The following is a 24,590-nucleotide window of genomic DNA, read 5'->3' on the forward strand; positions in this document are numbered from 1 at the left end:
TAAGTGTGCCAACAGGCAAAGAAAGAATCAAATTTACCCTTGTATATAAAAGGTCTGACATCACTCACTAAATCCACTATTAACACTAGAATTTGTTTGTACTCTCTCATGTGTTATCATTCTTTAATGGCATGTGACAGACTATCAACAAGTACTTGAATACAATTGGGTCTGTGCAATATCCATTAAAAATATTTCACTCATTAGTATGGGATCCAACGACAGTAAGTACAGCTGATGTGTTAAAGAAAATTGACATTCCATCTGTCTTTATTGGTGAATCATCAGCTAATTCCCTGAAAGATGAATTCACATATGAAAAAGGGGGCCACATTATCTTAGTTCCAGAATTTAATTTTCCTCTGGAATACTATCTAATCCCCTTCCTCACTATAGTGGGCATCTGTCTTATCCTAATAGTCATTTTTATGATCACAAAATTTGTCCAGGACAGACACAGAGCTAGAAAAAATAGACTTGGTAAAGATCAACTTAAGAAACTCCCAGTACATAAATTTAAGAAAGGAGATGAGTACGATGTGTGTGCCATTGTTTGGATGAATATAAAGATGGAGACAAACTCAGAATCCTTCCCTGTTCCCATGCTTATCACTGCAAGTGTGTAGACCCCTGGCTTACTAAAACCAAGAAAACCTGTCCAGTCTGCAAGCAGAAAGTTGTCCCTTCTCAAGGTGATTCTGACTCTGACACAGACAGTAGTCAAGAAGAAAATGAAGTGTCAGAACACACACCTTTGCTTAGACCTTTAGCCTCTGTCAGTGCCCAGTCGTTTGGAGCTTTGTCAGAGTCCCACTCACATGAGAACATGACAGAATCTTCAGACTTTGAGGACAATGACAATGAAGATACTGACAGGAGTGAGGTAGAAAATGAAGTGAATGAACACAGTGTTGTGCTTCAGTTGCAGCCTAATGGCAAGCGGGACTGCAGCATGGCAAGTACCATGTGACTTTCAGAAGGTGCCAGGTTTATTTCCCTTTAAAACATTTATTTAGGGTTATAACTTGATTTTTTTGCTCCTTTTAGAGATTTCTGTAGAAATACTTATTTTTTAGTGTTCTAATTTAATCAGATTATGAAAACAGGCTTTTATCTGGTACTTATCTGCAGGACTATACTTCATCTACTAATAAGTAATAAGAGATTGATGCTGTAACTCAGGCATCAAGGATGAAATATAGCCAAAACATTTTTTTAAAATCTCCATATAGCTCACGATTAAGACTTAGATTACAGTATGCAAATGTTTTGTTGTTTTCCACATGAAATCAGTGCTGTGGCCATCTAGCATGATCTAAAGCCAATGCCCTCACCTCCCTATAGTCACCTAAAAATGAGTTGGAATACGCTCTGGTATTTCCCCAAGTTGCCTTCATTAGTGAGAAGCAACAAGATATTTTACCATTTCTCCTCCTATCAGCACTACATAGAAAACTCTGTCTTCATTTCTCTTCCCAAACAGTCTTATCCTGATATGAAAGATCTGTAACTAGTACAGATTTCAAAGGGTTTTAGTACTATAGTGTTAAGTATGAATATGATTCAACAGGTAATGTCTTTGGACTTATCAGATTTCAGTATCCTTAAGGGTTTTGTTTTGTGATCAAAGCAAAAAGAAATGCTGCATAAAAATACCAAACTTCAGCAACTGTTAATACTCAGATCATATACCTCTTAATAAGGAGCATCTTATGCTAATCAGCCCTGCTAACCTATGTACAGAGAAACTGTTCAAGTATTGGATTTGAAAATAAGTGCTTGTGTTTAACAGAATTAATGTATTGAAATGATGTATTATGAAAAGCTAAATTATATACCATTTTAACTATGTATAAATTATAGAAATGCATAATCAAACTAAGAATTTTTATATGGCCTTGTATGAGGGGAGTTTGAATGTTAATAAAAATTTTCCACTTTTTTTTTCCAGGAAGAACCATTTTCTGAGAGCTTTATTGACCCTTGCATGACAGATTACAAGTGCTCCAAAGCAAGCCCTTCAGTGCCCTCTGTCTTCATCACCCTAACTGGCAGCAGAAATACAGAAGCCATGTTTATTTTGAGGAAGGAAATATAAAAATGCTTATAAACCAATCATATGTTTTGCCAAAGGAAAGGTACAAAATACTTCACAGAGAACCAAACTACACACTTGACAAGAGCATCTAGGGAACAAGACTAATGGTTTCGAAGGCAGTGGCACTTGGTTCCATTGAGACTAAGCCTGGCCACGAGGTGGCCAAGCAGCCTTACTAAGCCACCCCACTGATCCACCTCACTGGGTCCCGCCAGCTGGGACACAAGAAGGCAACTTCAAAGGCATGAGCCACACAGACACGATCACCACGGTGGTCACATTGCACTTGCTGCAGTCTGTGGTCACTTTCCCACCTAGCAGCATAAGCGTGGGCCATTCCAGCTCAGGCTTGGCACTGAGTGGCGTTCGAGTGACACCAAATCCTTCTCAGATCCAAGGCCCACAGAAAATTTTCCATTTAAAAAAAAAAATTTCAAAAGAAATCTCAAGAAGAGAAGCCTAAAAAGAAGAAACCAAAAAGTTTTACCATGTTTTTACTATTTTAGTAAAGTTTTTCTCTAAGCATATTAACTTTCAAATATTGTGGCTTCCCAATGTAGTCTGTCATTAAGCATTATCCTTTACATGTCTTGTGGGTATTTATGTAGGTATCACTGGCATAGGAACAAGATGATTTGTTGGTAGTCCTTCATTCTAAAAGTAAATTATATCCAATAGATTAAGAGTCAGCAGAACTATGGCCCATGGTACTGCATCTAGCCACATCCATTTCTTTACCTATAGTCTATGGCTGTTTTGATCTACAAAGACTGAACACCAGCCATGAGACCTAGTAGCTCACAAAACTGCAAATGTTAACTATTTCACCCTTAATTTTAAAAAGTTTGCTGAACCTCCTGCAATAACCTACAGAAAAATCAAAGTTCAGATGAATCTTCAAGAGTACCTAATCAGTGCTTCACAAGCTTGGAATGCACCTTAGAATCACTTCCAGCACTTGTAAAAATATAAACATTATGGGCCAGGGATTTACCTCAGTGGTGCCACTGCCTGCCTCAGAAGCACAAGGTCCCAAGTACACATACACACACTATGCCAGGTCACCCTGCCTCCACCAAAAGAACAGATTTCATTGATCTTAGTAAACCTAGCATAATCTTTTGTTTTTTTCTGGTACTGGGGATCGAACTCAGGACCTTGCACTTGCCAGGCAGGTGCAGTGCCACTGAGCCACATCCTTAGCCCAATCTTATTTTTATAATGGCTCTTCATGTGACTCCAGGAATGAGAACCTGTGATCTAAGCTATTTCTTCATTTATACAAATGAGAAAATCTAAACCCAGGAAGTTAAAGTCACTAGCACAAACATGATAAATTTTTAGAACTCTCCTAACATTTTTTTTTTTTACATTACAGCAATGTCTGGAGTCTCATACTAATTCAAGACTAGAATGTCAAAACAATGTTTTATTTCTCTTTCTTGGTGCTGGTAACACATATCACTAAGAGGAGTTCTTTGATGAACTCTGATAATTGCAGTAGTGGGTAACTCGACTAGTGGACTTCAGCATTCAGGAATAGGGGCAGGAATGTAATTCTTATAAAGGATTTGGAATAATGCTTACACATATGCTAATCAAGCACTGAAGTCTTTCATGCAAAAAGAGTCCAGAAGAGAAACAATGTCAGATCTGGCAGAAACCTTATTAAATTCTTAATCAAACTGTTTCATTTAACAGATGAGAAAAATGAGGCCCTGAGTGGTGGTAGCTATGACTTGCCTAAAGTCATGCAACCTTTTAGTGACAAGGTCAGGGTGGAATGCCAGGCTTTTCTCACCAAAGACACTCTTGACAATGGAGAGAGAATGGCTGGATGGAAAGAGATGGAGGTCATGAGAGGAAATGTACCATAGAGACTCATAATATTATAGACAACTAAGCTAGGCCAAAATATTATAGGCAGTCAGACAGGACTGGGCCCTTGAGAGAGGATAAAGGTCAAAACACATTACAACTGTGGCCAGAGGCACATTTGTTGGAGGCTAGGCCTCAAGATAGAGACAAATGATGAGGCCTAAGATAAGTGGTAATACCTTGTCTAAGAAAGTCTAGACAGACATCAGTCACCTCAGTGGATGACCAAGACCCTCAGACTCATCCCTTTCTGAAAAGTTTTTTGTTCCTTCCATATACACTTGCTTCACCACTGGATCAATGTTACTTAAGTGACTATATTTATAAATCTTATTGGTTGACCAGCATCTCACTTTTGGGTCCACTTCTGCCTCTCAGGAGCTATATATTTCCCCTTCAATAAATATTTTGTACTTTTAACCTTCATTGTTCCTTGAGAAAAATCTCTGGTTGCATGGACCAAGTGAAAGCTAAGAGGACAACTGAGGGGTCATGGCCAAGACTACTCTCTGGTGGATACCCAGAAGTTCCTCAGTGGAATCTGGGTCCCAGCAGCCCAATTGGGTAACCAGCAGAAAAATCTCGACATATCTATTGCCCCTACCTTAACTCCTCAGTTTGGTGAGAGGTAACTCTTTCAGTGATCTTCTGGTATCCTCTAACCTGGAGTGACCAGAGCTCCCCCTTAAGTCTCTATTAAGAGTTGAGCTACAAGTTTGGACTTTTCTCTCTCTGCTAGCAACTTAGAAAAGCCCCCTGAATTTTCTCCAACTCACTGAGAGTTAACTTTAGAATTCCTTGATCATCTAAACCACATTGTAGTTAATTAATCCCTTTCTCCAGAAGTCAGGCTGAGAGAGCTTGCAACAACTGTTTGCCTTTCACAGAAGAAAACAGCTATCCGGTAGCGATTTACACTTGTGCCTTGTATATGCTAACTAGAATAGAAGAGATTTTAGTCAGCCTTTCTCTTCTTTCATGTGCATGTAGGAAACTGATAAATGTGCCTTTACTAACATGTAAATTGTAGTTGCTAGGCAATGGGTATAAGTTTAACTTGTGAGCTTCAGAGACATAAAAAATTTAGGGTAGATTTTGAGTAAAACTTAGCCTTGTCTTGCTGCTAAAGAAGATTGCCTAGGTGATTAGGTAGATAACTTGACTCTATCTATCTCTAGAGGTGGATTTATTTGCAGGCTGAGAGGTGCTCCAATAGCTTTCAATTTGCCCTTATTCTATTTCAAAGATTTAGAAAGCAGTGGTTTAGACCTCTTGTTGTTTGGGGTTTTTTTAGCAATGCTTCCTTCTTTAAACATGACTTATGGCTGAAACCAATTGTAGCTTGCACCTTTAGAAACACCTGGTAGAATTAAGAGTGTGAATGTTCCGGGAAGATAGGGTTGTGAGGGGGTAAGAGTGGTTAGTCTGAACCAACCTATCTTCTACTCTCCAGATGGCAGCCACCTGCTCTGGTGTCAGGCACCTTAGGAGATGCCTTGAGGATATGAAAATCAAGTAAAAATTAAATGGATGCCAATTCTTTCTCTTATATTTTCAGATGGATGACTCAATGTCAAAATCTCTTACTCCTTTGAAATGTGTTCGTAAACATTAGAAAATGTTTGACCCTCACATATTGAGAAATATTTAACATTTTTCTGCAACTGTGCATAGCCTGCCTAACCCCTAGAGCCAAAATGGAATCCAGAGAGAAGCACTGAATATAATACTATTTCACAACTAGAATCATACTGTAAGAAAGAGGGAAAATGGTCAAAATTATCTGATGTTCAGACTTTCTTTGCATTAAGAAATAATCCTTACTTGTGTTCAGAATGTAAATGTAAGCCTCCCAAAAACCAGACACCTCTGGCCCTTAAGGCATCCAGTATCACTAAGCCTGAGATTCCCCACCCTTGCCCTTTGGAACCCAAGGACAAGGTTTCCAAGGCAACCTTGATCAAAGCCTCGTCCACTCTTACTGAGCCTGAGTTTTTCCCTACTTGCCATTTGGAGTCTGAGGTCTCTCCCCCTTACCCTGTGCAGTCTAAGGATGAAGATTCTAAGACAGACATAATGAAAGCCTCCATTTGGCTATATCCACCCATAGCTGTTTTTGTTCAAGCACCTCAAAGACAATACCCCTTTCAAGAAGTAAATGATGAATTCAGACATACTTATGTCCATGTATCCTTTTCCTTCAGTGACCTAAAGTGAATCAAACAAGATCTAGGGAAGTTCTCAGATGACCCTGATAAGCATATTGAGGTCTTCAGAGGACTTACTCAGTTCTATAAACTTGGCTAAAAAGATAGAATGTTATTTTTAAATCAAACATTGACTTCTAATGAGAGACAATCAGCATTACAAGCTGCCATTGTATTTGGGAATGAATAACATATTGCTAATTTTAGAAGACAGGCAGCCAGGATAACAGCTGGTTCCCACTGGAGGCCAAGCAGTCCCTATCCAAGATGCCTACTAGCCTACCAACCAGACAGGAGATTGGAATACAAGACATTTCCAGACATGTATTCTTAAAGGTCTAAAGAGGACAAGAACTAAGGCCTGCGATTATTTTACATTGTCAACTATTCAACAGGAGAAAGATGAGAACCCCTCTACCTTCTCAAGTCATTTACAAGAGGCACTGATAAAACATATATCCCTAGCTCCTGATTTTATAGGACAGATTATTCTTAAAGACAAATTTATTACCCAGTCAGTTCCAAAGATGGCTTTTGGTCCAGATAGCTCACTTGATTCTTTAACGAGAATTGCCTCCTCAGTATTTTATAATCAAGACCAGAAAGAAGCCAAAGGGAGAAAACAAAGGGACCAAAACAAAATGGCTGCCTTAGTTGCACCCTTAAGATAAATAGACCATAAGTCTGATTTTCAGGGCTCCAAGAAGAGATTGATGACTGAACCCACCTGCTACCACTGTAGCAAACCAAGCCATCTTAAGAGGGAACATGATAAGAACCATCACAAAAAAAAAGCCCTCTGAGCCATGCCCTGATTGCAAAGATGACCACTGGAAGTCGTACTGCCCCCTGAGGTGAAGGCCCCAGAGTTCAGACCCATTTTACCAGATGGTCCAACAAGACTGAAGGGCCTTGGAGCACTCTCTGCCTTTTCCCTCTGGCTGGACTGTCATGTCTACTAATGGGCCCAGGTAATCATAACTAGAGAGGGAAAAGAAACAAGCCTATTGCTGGACACTGGCACAAGCCTCTCAGTCCTCCTTTTCAATGTTGGTCTTCCTTCCAGTCATCATACCTTAGTAAAAGGAGTCACTACAGAGAAGGTAACTCACTATTTCTCACAACCCTTAGGCTCTGACTGAGATGACTTTCTTTTCACTCTTTCCTTTTTAATTATGCCTGAAAGTCCAGTTCCCCTCCTGGGGAGAGATATCTTATCTTGCTTGAATGCTGTAATATACATGCACCCAGGTCTGGTATGCTGCCTCCCCTTCATAGAGACAAAAATAAATCCTGAAGTATGAACAACTAAAGGTAAAATAGGTAGAGCAATAAGAGGTACTGTGTTACAAATACATCTCAAAGATCCTACTGTATTTCCTCACAAAAAACAATACCCTTTGAGGCCTGAAGTTAAGACAGGATTATTGCCTATAATTGATAACATAAGAGCACAAGGTTTAAAAGTCTGTAATAGTCCATGCAACACTCTGATCTTAGGAGTTCAAAAACCCAATGGAGAATGGAGTTTGGTACAGAACCTTAAATTGATAAATGAGGCAATAATGCCAATTCATCCAGTGGTACCTAACCCATATATTCTCCTTTCTCAGATCCCAGAAAATGCTGGTTGGGTTTCAGTGTTAGATTTAAAAGAGGTCTTCTTTTATATTCCTTTACATAAGGATTCCCAGTTTCTTTTTACCTTTGAAAATTCTCCTGACCAGGCCTCTCAACTGACTTATTAGACTGTGTTTCCTCAAAGGTTCAGACACAGTCCTTATCTTATTGGACATCTTGGCATGTTTTAAATTTCCCCAAGTCACAGTCTTACAATATATAAATAATATACTGTTATGTGTTCCCTCAAAAGAACTCTAGCCAAGGAACCCATGCTCTGATAAATTTCCTAGCATACAGATGTTATATGGTCTCTAGGTCTAAGGCACAGCTTTACAGCCTTGAGGTAAAATACTTGGGCCATCATATCTAAGGGAATCCAAAGGCTAGGGGGAAAAAAGATTAAATCAATGCTTTCCTTCCTGCAACCCAAGAACCAAAAACAGCTAAGGGTATTCATAGAAATTACAGGCTTTTGTCACCTTTAGATGACAGGGTATAGTGAGATTACACAAATTTTTTATTGTCTTTCAAGAAGCCCAAAAGGCAGATACTCATATTTTAACCTGGAAATCTGATTCCCAAACTGCATTCCAAAAGCTTAAATAAGTGCTTCTAAATGCACCAACACTGAGCCTATGGACAGGACACCAGTTCAATCTGTATATTGATAAAAGGTGGGACATGGCTTTAAGAATGCTTACGCAGAATTGAGGACCTGCTCAACAGCCTGTACGGTATCTGAGTCATGAATTAGATCTTATAACAAAGGGATGGCTTGCGTGCCTTAGAACTGTAGCTGCTATGGCTCTGCTAGTGCTGGAGGCATCCAAGCTGACTTCAGGCAAAGATTTCACTGTACATAAGCCTCACAATGTGGCAGGACATCTTTCTTCAAAAGGGAGCCTATGGCTATCAGACAAATGACTTCTTAAATACCAGGATGTACTTTCAGAAGGACCAGCCATTCAAATAAAGACATATTCCTCTTTAAACCCTGACACCTTTCTACTAGAGAAGGAGGAAATTGAGACTGAAAGACATGACTGCAAACGAGTAATTCTCCATACATACATGGCTAGAAAAGACTTGTTAGACACACTCCTTACTAACCCTGACTTGACCCTCTTCTGTGATGGCAGTTCCTTCATGGAGATTGAGACAAAAAAGGTAGGGTATACAGTAGTGACTCTACATCAGACACTTAAAAGTCCTCACTTAACCCTGGGACTAGTGCCCAACTGGTAGAACTAAGAGTTCTGACCAGGGCTTTATAACTCAATAAAGGACAAAAAGTCAATATTTATACTGATTCAAAGTACGCTTTCCTAGTACTGCTTGCTCACACAGCTATATAGAAAGAAATTATCTGATTGCCAACGGTTCTCCCATAAAATATCATAGAGAGATAGGTGAACTTTTACTATCTGTCTATATGCCCTCAAAAGTGACAGTAATTCACTATAGAAGACACCAAAAAGGAGTTGACAAAGTATCTCAAGGTAACCAACTGGCTAACTCAGCAGCAAAAGAATGTGCTTGAGGGCCACCCTCCTTCAGGCCCTTCTGATCTGGGAAGAGTGGCTTAATCATACTCAACCCAAATATTCTCAGTCAGAAAGCAAATGTGTTCTCTCCCATGGGTGCCAGTTCCTTCCATCAGTATGGTTATAGTCAGTTGATGATAAATTGTTCCTTCCTGTGCTAATAAATGAAAAATTATTTAAGTCTTTACATTAAACCTTTCACTTGGGGAGAGACAAGGCCTACCTCAAAGATAGCCTCAAAGGTATTCATAAGAAAGGGACTTTCTCAGACAACACAAAAGATAGTTAAGACATGTAAGCTTTGCCAGAAGAACAATTTCCTTAACCAACTATAACCACTCCAGGTACACAGAGACATGGTAAATACCCTGGAGAAGATGGGCAACTGATTTTACTCATATGCCAAAGAGTAAGGGACACCAATACCTGGGTAAATACTTTCACAAACTGGGTTGAGGCCTTTCCTTTTAAAACAGAAAAAGCACAAAAGGTGATAAAGGTTTTGGTCACAAAAGTCATTCCCAGATCTGGACTTCCTAAGAGCTCACAGAGTGATAATGGGCCTTCTTTTAAAGCAACAGTCACACAGGGTGTCTCTCAGTCACTGGGCTTTCTCTATCATCTTCACTTTACATGGAAGCCACAATCATAAAGAAAAGTAAAAATAAATAAATAAATAAACAAACAAACAAAACACTAAAGAGACATCTTCACAAAATGACTCGAGAAACTCCCCTACAGTGGCCTCACTTAATACCTTTGGCTCTTATCAAAATAAGAAATGCACCTAAAATTCTGGGCCTCAGTCCATTTGAAATGCTTTATAGATGCCCTTTTCTCACTGATGATTTTCTCTTCGAAAGAAAAACGATGCCTTACAGAAAGATGTCACCTCACTGGCTAAATTTCAGAAGCTCAGAAAAATCCTATCTTTTAACCTAGAGATTTAGTATTGGTAAAGTCTCTTTCCTCATTATCCCCTTCCCTAAGACCAACTTGGGAAGGACCATACACTGTGATCCTATCAACTCCATCAAAGTAGCAGCCTGGACTCTGGATACATCATGCCTGACTCAACCCCTGGGAACCAGATGTTGTTGCTGAGAGTGAACAACCCTCTGATTACTCCTGTGAGCCCATAGAAGACTTAAAATTCTTGTTCAAAAAGAAAACAAAGGGTTCTGATAAGTGATCTAATATGTTACTCTTAGCCCTTTTACTAATTATTTTACCACTTAAAGAAGAGTACAATTCCTTTCTAGTCTGGGCATGGAAATATACAGAATTGTTACAATAAACATCTTGCTGGATATGTGGCCTGCTCCCCTTGTCAGGTACATCAGGACTTCCTTGGTGGATATCCCCACTTCAAGGAGATGAACAAAATAAGCTACAAGGCTACATTGATGAGATATGAAACAGTTCAGTGATTCATAGTTTATCCCCCTGTTACAAGGTAACTGAGTAGCCTACAAACTATATCCTTAATGATCCTGACATATTAAATTTTTTTCTAAAAATGCCACTAAAGCCTCTCTACAGACACTAATAAAACGCTTGTTAAGTAAGAACAACAGTCTATCATGAGAGCCAACAATCACAGTTATAAAGATGACTACTTTCAGATATGGGACAATTATATGTGGTTAACTTCAACTATAAAGCAACTTAATAAAAAGTCCCCCTTATGTTGAGAACAATCACATCACTCTTATTCCCATTGGCCTAACTCTATTAAATATTTGGGACAGTCACCCTTCAGTATATACACATCATAACTTTATAGTTAAAAGACTGGTTTACAACAGACTGGTTTACTCACCCTGGAATTAGATGGGAAGCCCCCAATGGCACTCATTGGTGCTGTGGAACCAATTTGTGCCCCCAGATGCCCTCTGGATGGATAGGGAGATATACGCTGGGATTTGTGTGGTTACAAGATAGGAGTGTCAAAATTATCAACAAACCTACAAACTTACCCGTATACAACAGTGATGGTCTAGAAGTGTGCTTCATTGGTATGATCATTTGGCTTCTATTTTTGTCCTTTCCCTAGGATTTAGAGGATGTCATACAACACATTGAGACCTTGACTAACTATACTCAACAGGCCTTAGATGATACCTTGACTGGGATCTCTTTCCTAAATGAAAAGTAAAATCAATGAGACAAGCCATCCCCCAGAATCAGATGGTATTAGGCATTCTAACAGCAGCACAAGGGGGTACTTGTAAAACTGTAAAAGCTAAATGGTCTCTGTACATTCCTGATGCTTCTGCTGATACCTCCCTGGCTGTTCAAGATATTAAATGGCAGGTTAAGGCCATGTCAGATTCTAAAATCCCCTAGACTTTCTTTTCCTCTTTGTAGGAGGCTATTACTGGCTCTTCCTGATGAAAACATTTGTTGTTTATATTCATAATAGTCTTGTTGATTTTATTATTTGACCCATGCATACTGTTTCTTTGGCCTCTAGACTTAAAGTTATATGCCTACCCAAGGTGAGAATGCCTGATGTCTATCAAAGACCTTTAGATATAGACCCTCTAGAGAGTCTCTTACTCCCAATCACAACTACAACTTCCTTCAGCCTAAAGTAGCCAGAATGATCATCACCCTTTGGCCCCTCACTGTAGTTAGGGGTACCTCTTCAGAGGGAGAATATTATAGACAGCTAAGCTAGGCAAAAATATAGGCAGCCAGCCAGGGCTGGACCCTTGAGAGAGTCAGGATAAAGGTAAAAACACATTACAACTGTGGCCAGAAGCATTATCTGTTGGAGGCCAGGCCTCAAGATAAAGAAAAAATGACCAGGCCTAAGGTAAATAGTAACACCTGGTCTGATGAAGTCTAGATAGATATCAGTCACCTTGGTAGGTGACCAAGACCCTCAGATTCATCCCTCCCTAAAAAGGTCTTTGTTTCTTCCATGTACACTTGGTATGTGACTTGCTCCCCATTGGATCAATGTTATCTAAGCGACTATATTTATAATCTTATTGGTTGATCATACCTGTAACCCACATTGTACCCACGTGATTGTCCTCTAAAACTTCCCCGGAGAAGTCCTCAGCATCTAACTTTTGGGTCCCCTCCTGCCTCTCAGGAGCTGTAACTTTCCCCCTCAAAAAATTTGTAATACTTTTAACCTCCATTGTTCCTGAGAATTCATTCTTTGACTTTGGGGAATACAAATTCAGCATGTCAGATATCTAACAAGTTAAGAGTTATAATATTTCCCCTCTATCATTTAGAGGTCCTATATAATTTTCTGTATCAGTAAAAACATAGAAACATGATTAAGAGACCATGAAAGGGGGCAAAAAAGAGAAATAAATTCTTTTAGATGCTTATAATAGAAACTCCTTTTAGTGCAAGAGCGTTAAGCATCAGGATCCATGAAAAAGAAAGTCAGATTTCCCTTTTCTCCTCCCAGTAGGTTTCATGTTGGTCATTGAACAATCAGTCACTTGATCTTTACTGGAACCCAAAATAAACACAGGCAATGAAAGAACAAAGGAAAAATAGGAGTTTCTATTGACAGAAAACTCTTCTCAGGTTACATCAACCATGCAGCAAAAACCTTCTGGAGCCTCAGTAATGGGAATCTAAATGTGCACCCTTCGGGGTTCATTGTCCTCTCTCATCCCAAAGCCTTCCTTCCTCTTGCCTTATTAGACACACAGTTCAATGGGGCAGACATCTGCTGGAAATTGAGATGGTCACCTACTGCTTCACTTGGAAAATAAAGAAGCAAGATAATATTCACTTGCTGAGACTATTTCAGTTGTGTTCACTCTGTAGTAGACAGTCCTGAAAAAGACATGAATTGTCAACTGCCTCATTCAAGCAAGGTAACTAAGAGTTTTGAGCAATTTGTTAGTCACTAGATTGCCTAATGTTGCTAATCTTGAAACATCATCATTTTTACTCTTTTTGGCTCTTCATTTATTTATTTAACCTTCCAGACAAAATAGTAGGTAAGGTAGGAGCTCTGTCTCATTATAATGGCCTCTTACAATACTGGATATATTTTGAGGTGCTATTATACAAGAACATATGTCCTAAAATGTCAAGTCTCCTGGAAGATACTCTATTACTGTGTTTTATGAATATGGAGGTGTCAAATGGTAGTTCAATGTATTTTAGAGATCAGGAGAGAAGTCTACACTAAAGTTAGGAATTTATGATTCATCAAGAGATGGTTTCTGAAGCATAGGGCCATATAATAACAGCTAAAAGAATGGAGTCTAGCTGATGTTTAAAAACCTGTAAGAGGAGAGGAACCAGCAAAGAGGACTAAAGAAGAACCAGGAGGCAGCAGGCAACTGAGGTGTAAGTAGCCTCAGCATTGGTCCATGGCAAATCCTGCAAGGATATTGGCTTTGGCAAGATGTTGGTTATGAGGCAAATGGGTGATGGAAATGAAATTCATAAGCAGGCTGTGGGAAGAATGGGAGAAGGAAATGGAGAGAGGCACTCTCAGGAAGTTTTGCTTTAAATAGGTAAAAGAAATGGGATGGGAACTGGAGAATATTTTTATGCTAGAGAAAAAGTTCTCATAAAGAGGCCAACTGCCTATTATTGGCCTGTACAGGAGCAAGGACATAGAGGAGGAGGGGGATGTTTGAGTAGAGGTGTGTGACATGTGCATCTGGTGGGGAGGAGTGAGGGAATTCTCTCTGGTTGCACCTACTTATTTCTATGTGGCAGGTAGCCAAAGCCACTGATTGAAAAGTGCAGAGGATGGAAGTACTGGAGCACTTAACAGCAGACAAGAGGATGTGAAAGAGCTATTTGAGAGAATATAGAACTTAGCAGGACAACATAATAAAAGGGTTGTTGGAGTTTTGAATGCTAATATTTGAGATGTATGATCATAAATACAAAGTATCTTGAGATAGCTGGTAAGTGTTACCATACAAAACTATCTTGACTAATTGAAAGCCAAAGAAATCTAGGCACCTGGGTATAAGTAACAGGTGGGAGGTAAAAGAAAAGCCACATTACACACAGTGAGGTGTTGCATAGCTATAATCCTAGCTACTCAGGATCCTGAGGCAGGTGGATCACAAGTTTGAGATCCAGCCTGGGAATTTAGCAACACTGTCTCAAAGTAAAAAACTTTAAAAAGAGCTAAGAATATAGCTCCCTGGTAGACTGCTTATCTAGCATGTGTGTTGCCCTAGGTTCCATCCCCAGTATTGCAAAAAAAATTATATTGTCATTTTATAGCTTCAGAGTTCTGTCAATGTTTTACTCTTCATGCATGCTATAATAAAATATAGTTTTCGTGGCTGATCATTTTCTGATTAGGCCTTTTTTGAGGAAACAGTGAATGAAATATTCTTTCCAACTCTAAAAGTCTTTTTGCTGAATAGCCTTCCACTTAAAAAATGTGTATATCAAGAAAAATATCTTGTTTATTTCATTTTAAACTCAGCTCTAAAGTAAAATGATAACACTTAATTTTTCTTCAGAAGTCACAGGATCTTTGGTATGAACATTATATCAACATAAAATCTGAGGGCATAGTTCTGTCTACCTCCTCTTCCTATTCTCAACATATGCCAAGATGAAAATACAGAAGTTACTTTATAACTTTAGCAACTGTGTGAGTGACAGCAGTATGATGGGAATTAATAACTAGATAAATGCACACAGGCCCAGGAAAGGCCACTTGTGCTGTTTGGCAGGGAAATGAAAACTCGATTATTCCTTTTGATAGTCAAACAAAAGAACATGACTTTTAAAAATGAAATCAAATCCAAATGTTGATACTTTTTACAGAGTGTATCATAACACAATGAGTCCTTGGTAAGGTCCTTTTATAACATGAGATGAAAGATAGAATGTCAAAGCACATGTCACAAAGCCCAGGATGCCGAGGTGAAAAACTAGAGAAGAGAAAATACCTTAAGGGAACTTTCATTGAAATTGGATATGCAGAAGAGAAATCTACTGAACAAAAGTTTTGACATCAATGTGTAGTGGCTATTACATAAACCAAGAAAATTAATACAGCAAAGAGAATTGTACAAGGTTAAGTGATGTTTTTAGATAAATAAACAGGTAAAGTACAGAAGAATTTTAAAACGTAAAATCAAAGTTGTAGGAAGTTAAACAGAGAGCTAATAAATGCAAGGACGATATTTATTTAGCACTGTCCCACTACTTTCCAACAGAATCATTTTTACATATATTTACACGACCCAATTCCAAAAGCACACTGTACCAGAACTAAGTGAAGAAAAGAATGAAGATGTTAAGAAGATCTCATCAAACTAGAAAGTTAAAGGAAAAGAAACAAACTATACGTCATATTAATATTAAATTATATTTTAATGATTTATTAAGATGCATCAATAAAATATGAAGACAAACAGGCAAGTAGCATATAGTAAAAGGTTTTTTTCCATAGAGATATTTTTATATTGCTTTTTGTTCTGATAAGAATTGATTATACAAGTTGTATAATTAAGTGAATGTGTGTGGTTTGAAAACACATTACCTGTTAGAGAACAGAGAAAGAAATTTAAGCAAAAAGTGAAATAATAGTGTTATATGATCATTTTTTACATAGGTTTCTTGACCTTCTAGAAATTCAAGAATGGATGGATGGTTTTCAAATTAGTACTGCAAAAGGCCTATAAGAAGTCAATAATGAAGTACCCAGGCCAACTGTACAACCGTATCAAAAATTATGCATTTGATTATTAAACTAAAAATGGAAAAATATGCCTAGATTTTTTTCACTTCTCACTCTTATTGCCATGAGATTTGTGTCCCTGATACAGTGTTAGCACATAAACATCACTGCAGGCTCTGAATTATAGGGAACAAAAACAAGACGAAAAACAAAATCAAACTTAGTTCTCTGTACATACTTATAAAGTACATAAATTTGTGGCAGCATTAAGCAAAAAGAGAAGGCAAAGATAAACTAGGAATAAGAAAGAAGCTATGAATAAGACTATGGAGATTTTTAAAATAAGAGAAGATTATTATGAAAAATGTTATGCTGCTGAATTTGAAAACTCAAGATAGGGGAGGATTTCTTAAAGAAGATACCAAAAGTACAAACCATAAAGGAAAAGATTAATAAATTAATAACTTAAAAGATTCTTTTTAACAAAAGACACGATAAGCCAAGTCACTGGCTTAAAGACTATGTTTAAAATATGTAAAACTGAACATTATACATTATTCATAAACTTCTTCAAATCAATTAAGAAGAAAAATCCAAATCAGTTCAGTTGAAAACTAAGCAATGTGGCTGGGGATTTAGCTCAGTGGTTTCACCTCCTGCTGCACAAGCACAAGGACCCGAGTTTGATCCCTGGTACCAAAAAAAAAAAGAAAAGAAAAGAAAACTAAGCAATGATATAAACAAACAACTAACAGAAGAGGAACTCAAATGGCCAACAAGTATGTGTTAAGCTGCCTGTCTTCTCAATAATCGCTTTATATCCATCATATTGCCAAAACTAACATCTGATAGAAAAAAAACTATTGCTGAAGATATAAAGCTATGAGAATTCTTACACTTTCTTGATGGGAGTATATATTGGTACAACAGATTTGAAAGCAATTTGGCACCCTCTAGTAAAATTGTGCATAAATTTTGTCACCTACAATTTCTCTCCTATGTATCTGAGCTAAAAACTGTCCTGCAAAGGAGACATGTACAAGAATGTTTACTGTGTCATTAGACTTCACAGTGGGTCTAGGTGGAGGAAACATGAGATATGGGCTTAATGAGATATATACAGTGGCCATCAATTTATTTCTAAAATTTTACTTCTTAAGCTAGTATTGGATATATAGTTATTCTTTATGTTGTTCCTATTTTTTTGGGCTTTTTATAAAATAAAAAATAATAATGACTTACCAAGCTATCCACATCAATGCTGGAGTTTACAGCCCACTGCAATGTACTCATGATATTCATAGCTAAAGTTAGAATAATACCAACTGATCCTTCTCCTTCACCTGCATGGAAAACACACAGAAACAGTACTCAATGTTAATTTTCTCTTCTATGAACTACTTTCTTCTTACCTCCTCTATGGCCCATATCACATTAAATTTACAGTTCAATTTCATGTTGATCTTAACCATCTTTCTTTCATCTCAGTTCATCACAGAAGCAATAATACCCTTCTAAAGCAAGCAATCAATATTTTAAATCAAAGAGTGATTGACTATTAGGAAAGAGTCACCCTTTCAAAATATTTTTGGTGTTGAAGGAGTTGTTGGTATTGGGTTGATATCATGTTTGTTATAATGTCCTGTATCATGATGAGCTTCTCTACAAAAAGTCAAAAGCAGGGCAGGAATCATTTGAGTAACATCTTCAGGATGTTTAGATGTGATTTACACTTTTGCAAAGACAAATTTCTTTGCTAATCAGAGTCTAATGGAAAGAAAATGGCTTTAGTGCTTCACCAGGCAGTCAGAAAACTAATGGGTCTGCCATTTAGAAAAAGATGATTGCCTATTACACTAAAAAAAGAAATGGAAGGAGGGAGGACAAAATGACTAGTTCACCAGGGAATAACAATGCTTTATGATTAATTAGAATAAATGTTTTTTCAGGGTTATGAGAGACTATTAATTAAAATTCTTGAGTACTCAGTCTTATGGTCATAAAGATTTTGTGAGAGGAATGTTCTTATTATGAATTTAGGCTAGCAATTTCCATTTGGTATTACTTGAATCTATAGTGCATGATAAAACTCTCATATGATTCAAAAACTGGGAGAAATAATTCATCCTATTAATTTAAATACTTTTCACAATTCCTCTGACAGAAGTTGTGCCATAGACAACACATATTTCTGCTTTCTTAATACTAAATAATTCATTCTAACAGTTAAGTTACATTCAGGGATCTAATATATTACTTGTTCTGAAGGCTAAGGTGAAAATAAGGTAAAATTTTAATAAAAACATGAAGTATAAGGTATTGATTATTTACTGTGGACTAGGCACTACATCAAAATGTTTCATACAAATTATCACATTTAATACTCACCATAAATGTATGAGATAGGTTTTATTACTTTTTTTCTTTATACATAAGAAAAATGAGAGACTTGAGGAAGCTAATGTTTGCAAGTTAAAAGAGCCTAAGACCAGTAGAGTCAGGGTTGATATGGCTGGGCGGCCAACATCTGCTCTGGTTGGACATCTGATTTGACTGAGAGGCTCTGCACTATGCTGATTGTTACACGCTTTGGCAAAGGCAGGATTCTGTCATACACTTAATCATTATGAGATAGCATATGATATATTGGTTTGAATTAATTGTTAGCAAATCTTCATTTTTAAAATTTTGTCCTATTTCAAATAACTTAAAAGAAAAATTTAAATATCCTGATTCTAAGAAAATCCTTAGTTTAAAAAAGTTGGCAGAAATGATTGCACTGTAGACGACTCATGAATTTTCCTGCCCATTTATATGCTTTTCAGTGTCACTGGTCGCTGCTCTGACTGAGAGAACAGCAAATGTGTAGTTTCCTATCCTCACATAGCTGTGTGGATGCATGGCAGGTAGACCCCCCAAGCTGATGGAAGCCTGTTTCCTTTTCCTTCTGGACAGAGAAACTCTCCTACTAATTTAAGGAGCCAGAACTGACAGGCCACATAAAATCCATAAAATCCAAGAAAACATTGTTTGTTTGTTTGTTTGTTTGTTGTGGTACTAAGGATTCAACCCAAGGCCTTCCCACTGAGACATATGACCAGCCCTTTTTATTTTTTAAGACAGAGTCTCACTAAGTTTCCCAGGCTGAACTCAAACTTGCGATCCTCCTGCCTCAGGCTCACAAGTGATTACAGGATTGTGCCAACATGCCCAGCTAATAATACCCATCTCAGAGAGAGAAACAAATGAAATGGTTGTGGAAAGGAATGCACATAGTTCAGGGCCAGGGTTCAAGAGATGGGAAGGATACCTGCACCTTTCACTCTAGTGCCCATTTTGGTCCCTCTGAGGGTTCAATGGTGCTGCCTCCCCTGGGGCTCAGACTACCTGTAACTTTCAACTGATACTTCTTTTTGTGGTTCTTACAATCAAACACTTCTGCAGAGTTGGCCTTGATTTGCCATTTCCTCTGAATCTTTGTCCACTGTCACATATATAATATATATATAAACACTTCTTATAGCTCAGAAATTCAATTTATTAAAGGAACTTTGTTTTTATCTACATAAATTTTTATTTTACTTATTGTGAAGTTTTTTCACTCAAAAAGCCTTCAATTAAGAACTTCTGTATTTGCAAAACATGGCTTTTTTTTTAAAAACAGGGTCTCCTGATCCAGGCTAACTATGCAGCTCAAATTGGTCTTTATCTTGTGATCCTCCTGCCTCAGCTTTCCACAGTGCTGGGAATACTAGCATACACCATCATACCTGGTTTATGGCACTTTTGCCTAATTTTGTCCCTTCTGTGGCAGTTTTTCTTCATGTAAAATTCATATTAGATAAATAATTTCACCAGCTAGTGGTTAAAGGAGCAAAACATACTGGAAAGGAGAAAGGAGGTATGGCTGTGTGTGTGCGTGTGTGTGTGTGTGTGTGTGTGTGTATACAGGTGAATATTTCTTTTTTGTTATTCAGAGAGTTCTTTAATAAAGATATCTATAAGTTTTGAAATGAAGATGTTTTACTAATATGAGCACGAAAGATTTTTTTATTCACCCATAGATTTGTTATCTGAAATTCTGTATCTCAGTTGTTTTTAGCTGTGAAAACAGGGAAATTATTTGCTCAACAAAAAAACCACAGAAGTTCAAAGAAATCGTTTAACAATAAAACCAACACAAACTCTGCTTAAAGATAAGTTTTGACTTATAGACTTAGCTAAATTGTTAAGGAGTATGTAATACCTGTTGTTAAAATGGAAATAAAAGTAACAGCAATGAAGAAGATGACAAAAATCATATCTATTCTCATTTGGAACCAGCGCAGTGTTGACAAATACAAGAACCAGTTGGCAGTATGTAAATTCAGAGCTTTGTGGAACAGGGTTTCAAAGTAGGGTTGCCGTCCAAAGGCACGAAGTGTCCATAGTCCTTTTAAGCTTGTGACAAGATGAGTGAAAATAGGACTCCTGCCTGTGAAATATTCCCATAGAAAATGATGTAAATCATGTAAACACAGAATATAATTTACTATTGCTATGATTCTTTAAAGGACTAACTTACCTTGATCATGTCATAAATGAAGAGGAGAGGTTGGAGAGGTCTGTCACTCTGTTGCATAATTTAAGTAGATGGGATCTGTTAGTTTTTTTAATGAGTTACTCTTCCTTTGCACATGGAAGGAAACTTATTTGTACCATGGAATGGAAACTTATTACAAAAGCATTACCATTGTTTATTTATATTTCTTGGTTAGTATTGGGCACTTTCTTTCTGGCTGATTCTAAATTATTAACTGATGAGAAATAATTTTTTTCTTTTAAAAATATTTTTCCAGTGTCTCAAGAAAGTTATGCAATGTTAGCTCAAAACTTCAAAGCAGAAATATATTAGCAGTTTATCACTTGAAAGTAAACACATTTCAGTGATACATGAATACCCATGTTTATAGCAGCACAATTTTTAATAGATAACCCTAAGAAGCAGCCTATATGTCCATCAACAGATGAATGGATCAAAAATGTGGTATTTATACACAATGGAGTACCAATCTGCCATAAAGAAGGATAAACTTGAGTCATTTGTGGGAAAATGGATATGCTTTGAGACCATAATATTAAGTGAAATAGATCAGTCACACAAGCTTAAATAAAACATAGTTTCTCTTATATGAGGAATTCAAAATGTAAATAAACAGCAAAATAAAAGATAACAAGAAATACGGAGATAGGTCTTTTTCAAAAGGGAAGGAGACCAAGAGGCAGAAGGAGGGGGAAGGGGATAAAAATAAAATTAAGATTACACTATGTACATGTACCAACTCCCCACAAGGAACATAATCATCATGTACTGCAAATATGAACTAATAAAAAATTTTAAAATTTTAAAGAAGAAAATGCACCCATGTCAAGGCTTACTGAAAAATTGTGCTTACCAAGGGGTTCAAGTAGATTTGGAAGGAAAGATCTGAAGGCAATAAGCCCAAGAGAATTATGGCTAGTATCATTATGTCAGTGATAATTATGAATGAAAGTCCTATTGAGCAATCCTGGCAAGATTCTGTGTACTTGTTTCCAAATCAGAATAAAGCCACAAAGTCATTAATTAACAAAAACAATCATTTGAAGGAAAATGGATGCACCTTGAGACCAAAATGTTATGTGAAATAAATCAAACACATGAGCTTAAATATCACAGTTTCTCTCATATGAGAAACACAAAATATAAAATAAATTGTAAAGCAAAATAAAAGATAATAGGAAACAGGGAAATAGATCTTTTGCAAAAGGGAAAGGGATTGAGAGAAGGAGGAAAGAGGGAGAGAGGAAGGGAATAAAAAAAAGAAAGAAACTATGTTATGTACATGTACCAACTCCCCATGATTAATGTAAGCATGGCGTATTGTAGATACATATTAGTAAAATGAATAAACAATCCATTTGTACTTTGTAGTGTAATTTCCTTTCACAAACATGTACACTTCAAAAATCATTACTATATAGGGTAAAAGCAGGAAAATTTTTTTTGAAAAGTGTATTAATAGAGAACTCCCCAAAGCTCCTGTGGCTTTTTTCCACAGTGTGCACTGCACATTCAATTTCATACCTTCAGACTCCAGTTGCTTGAGTTGCTGTGAAGTGTGCAGGAAGTACGCTCTCAACATAATAAAAGCTGCTATCACTGGTACGGTTGCCAGGAAGATGTAAGGCTGTAAAACTGAGACAACTGCTACAGCTCCAATCACAATTAATAGCAACTGTAGGGTCAAAGAAAACATGTCAGTGAGTAAATGTTTTCATACTATAAAGCAGACAAGATGATAGTGATTTATTTCTACATAAGCTCATCCCACTCCTTCTCAATCATTCTCAATAAGAGACAGGTGTCCTTCTACTGAGAAGGCAGCTATTTTGAAATACATTTTTCCAGATTCTATGAAAATTCAAAAAATTGTTTAAGTCAATGACAATAACATATCTGATATTTTGAAAACACGGCACTCCTCAAATTCAAGATATTTTCATTTTACAGACAACTTACAGTGATGTATGATAAATTTTAAATGAATATGAAATTTTCAGCCTGACCATTTTTTTTTTTTTTTTTTGGTACCAGGGATCGAACTAGGGTCCTGACCCTTTTTTTTAAGCTATTTTGAAATAATTTCAGTATGAGTGTAAATTTTAGGATTTATTTGATTGAGGTAATTTTTTAAAACTGGGTATTCTGGAGCCTTTTCAGAAATATTTGGTTTAAATATAGGTTTAGGAGGATTAAATATGACAGAGAAAGTAGAAGCCAGTAGAAAAGCACAGCTTCTCCAGGATCTAGAATTAAAGCACCTGGAAAAGAAATGATTAACAAGGAGAAAAAGACAAAGAGCTCTGATCAAGAAAGATCAGGAATGCTTAAAATCATAGAAAAGCAGGAGACAATGCAGAGAAGAGAACAAAGCATCTGGAATGCTTTGGCTCCTAACAGGAAGACCTGACTCTGAACACACAAGGCAAACCCAAAGAGGACTGGCAATCTCAATGATAAACATTGAGATGGGTGGCATTAGTGCCAGGAGAAACCCATACTTATTACAACCTGTAAAAACAGTATAGATTTTACTCCAAAAGTAATTCCCTTTGTATGACAAGCTAGCTTTGGACAGGAAATCCACTGCAGCACCCGCCATATTTTGTAGTAGAATAATCAGGAGCCATTCAGAGAAAGGGTTTATTGTTTAAGACTGAGTCATTCTTAAGAATCAGAAGTCACAGAATAATCACACCTCAGGGTCTCTGGAGTTGCCCTACTGCAAACACTGAGCGCCAGATTTCAAGATAAAATTGGTCAGAGATAAAGAAAGGGAAACTCCACCAATTTAAACATATATGCAACTAATATTGGTGCACTCAATTCTACAAAGCAAACTATAATGGTAAAAGGAACAATCCACCAAGAAGATATAATTTAAATATATATGCACCTAATATTGGTGAATTCAATGTTATAAAAGAAACACTACTCAACATAAAAAGACACATAGCTTTCAATATAATAATAGTGGATGGCTTCAATACTCCCACTGTCACTAACAGGTCATTCACACACACAAAAAAAATCATCAAAGAAATATCAGTGTTAAGCTATACCATAGGTCAAATGGACTTAACAGATCTTTACAGAACATTCCCTGAAACAACTAAGAATATGTATATTCTCAGCAGCTCATGGAATGTTCTCCAAAACATATCATTATTTTAGGCCAAAAAGCAACCCATAGCAAATACAAAAAAATGCTGAAATATGTAGTTTCTTGCATCCTATCAGGTCATAATGGGATGAAACCAAGAACAATAGGAAGAGAAACCACAGAAACTATACAAACAATGGAGATTCACCAACTCATTTTTGAATGATCAGTGGGTCATTGCAGAAATCAGAGAAAAAATTTAAAAATTCTTAGAATCAAATGAAAATGGAAACAAAAAGTACCAGTACCTCTGGAACAAAGTGCAATCAGTTCTAAGAGGGAAGTTTATAGTTATATGTCCCTATATAAAAATATTAGATTCAAATAAATGACTCTCAGGGTCTTAGATAACAAGAACAAACCAAACACAGGCAAAGCAATAATTAGATCAAAGCTGAAATTAATGAGATACAGTAGAACAATATACAGGATCGATACATAGGATCATTAAAAAATTGGTGGGCTGGGGATTTAGCTCCGTGGTTCCACTGCCTGCTTTGCAAGTGCAAGGTCCCAAATACGACCCCCAGTACCAAGAAAAAAATTAGTTCTTTCAAAACATGAACAAGATTGACAAACCTTTAGCCAAACCAAAAGAAAAAGAAAACCTAAGTCAATAAAGTTAGAGATTAAAAACAGGACGTAAGCTATATAGTAAGTTCAAGACCAGCTTCAACTATATAGTGAGACCCTGTCTCAAAAAACCAAAAATAGGGCAAAATGGAGGAGGGGTAAGCAACAACTACTCAGCCTCTCTGAGATTCAGAATCCAGACCCTGGAAAATAACAACTTATGGAAGAAAAAAAATTAAAAAGATAGAACCCCAGGTACCAACAGGGATCAGA

The 24,590-nt window shown here is 37.1% G+C and overlaps 1 protein-coding gene and 1 pseudogene across 2 annotated transcripts in view; one reads left to right on the top strand and one right to left on the bottom strand.

Moving 5' to 3' along the window:
• Positions 1 to 24,590, bottom strand: part of Cftr (CF transmembrane conductance regulator) — a 183,317-nt gene that overhangs the window by 35,397 nt on the left and 123,330 nt on the right. For both annotated transcript variants that reach the window (XM_087204598.1, XM_087204597.1), the window contains exons 19-21: positions 22,106 to 22,256; positions 20,246 to 20,473; positions 17,242 to 17,342 (exon numbers count right to left, since the gene is read on the bottom strand). In XM_087204598.1, the coding sequence (XP_087060724.1) occupies positions 17,242 to 17,342; positions 20,246 to 20,473; positions 22,106 to 22,256 (480 nt within the window). The remainder of the gene's footprint in view (positions 1 to 17,241; positions 17,343 to 20,245; positions 20,474 to 22,105; positions 22,257 to 24,590) is intronic.
• On the top strand, positions 206 to 970 carry LOC106007815 (E3 ubiquitin-protein ligase RNF13 pseudogene; annotated as a pseudogene).

This window comes from Heterocephalus glaber, unplaced genomic scaffold, assembly GCF_053883595.1.
Source record: "Heterocephalus glaber isolate CG9 unplaced genomic scaffold, H.glaber_assembly_v1.0 deba00000546, whole genome shotgun sequence".
NCBI lineage: Eukaryota > Metazoa > Chordata > Mammalia > Rodentia > Bathyergidae > Heterocephalus > Heterocephalus glaber.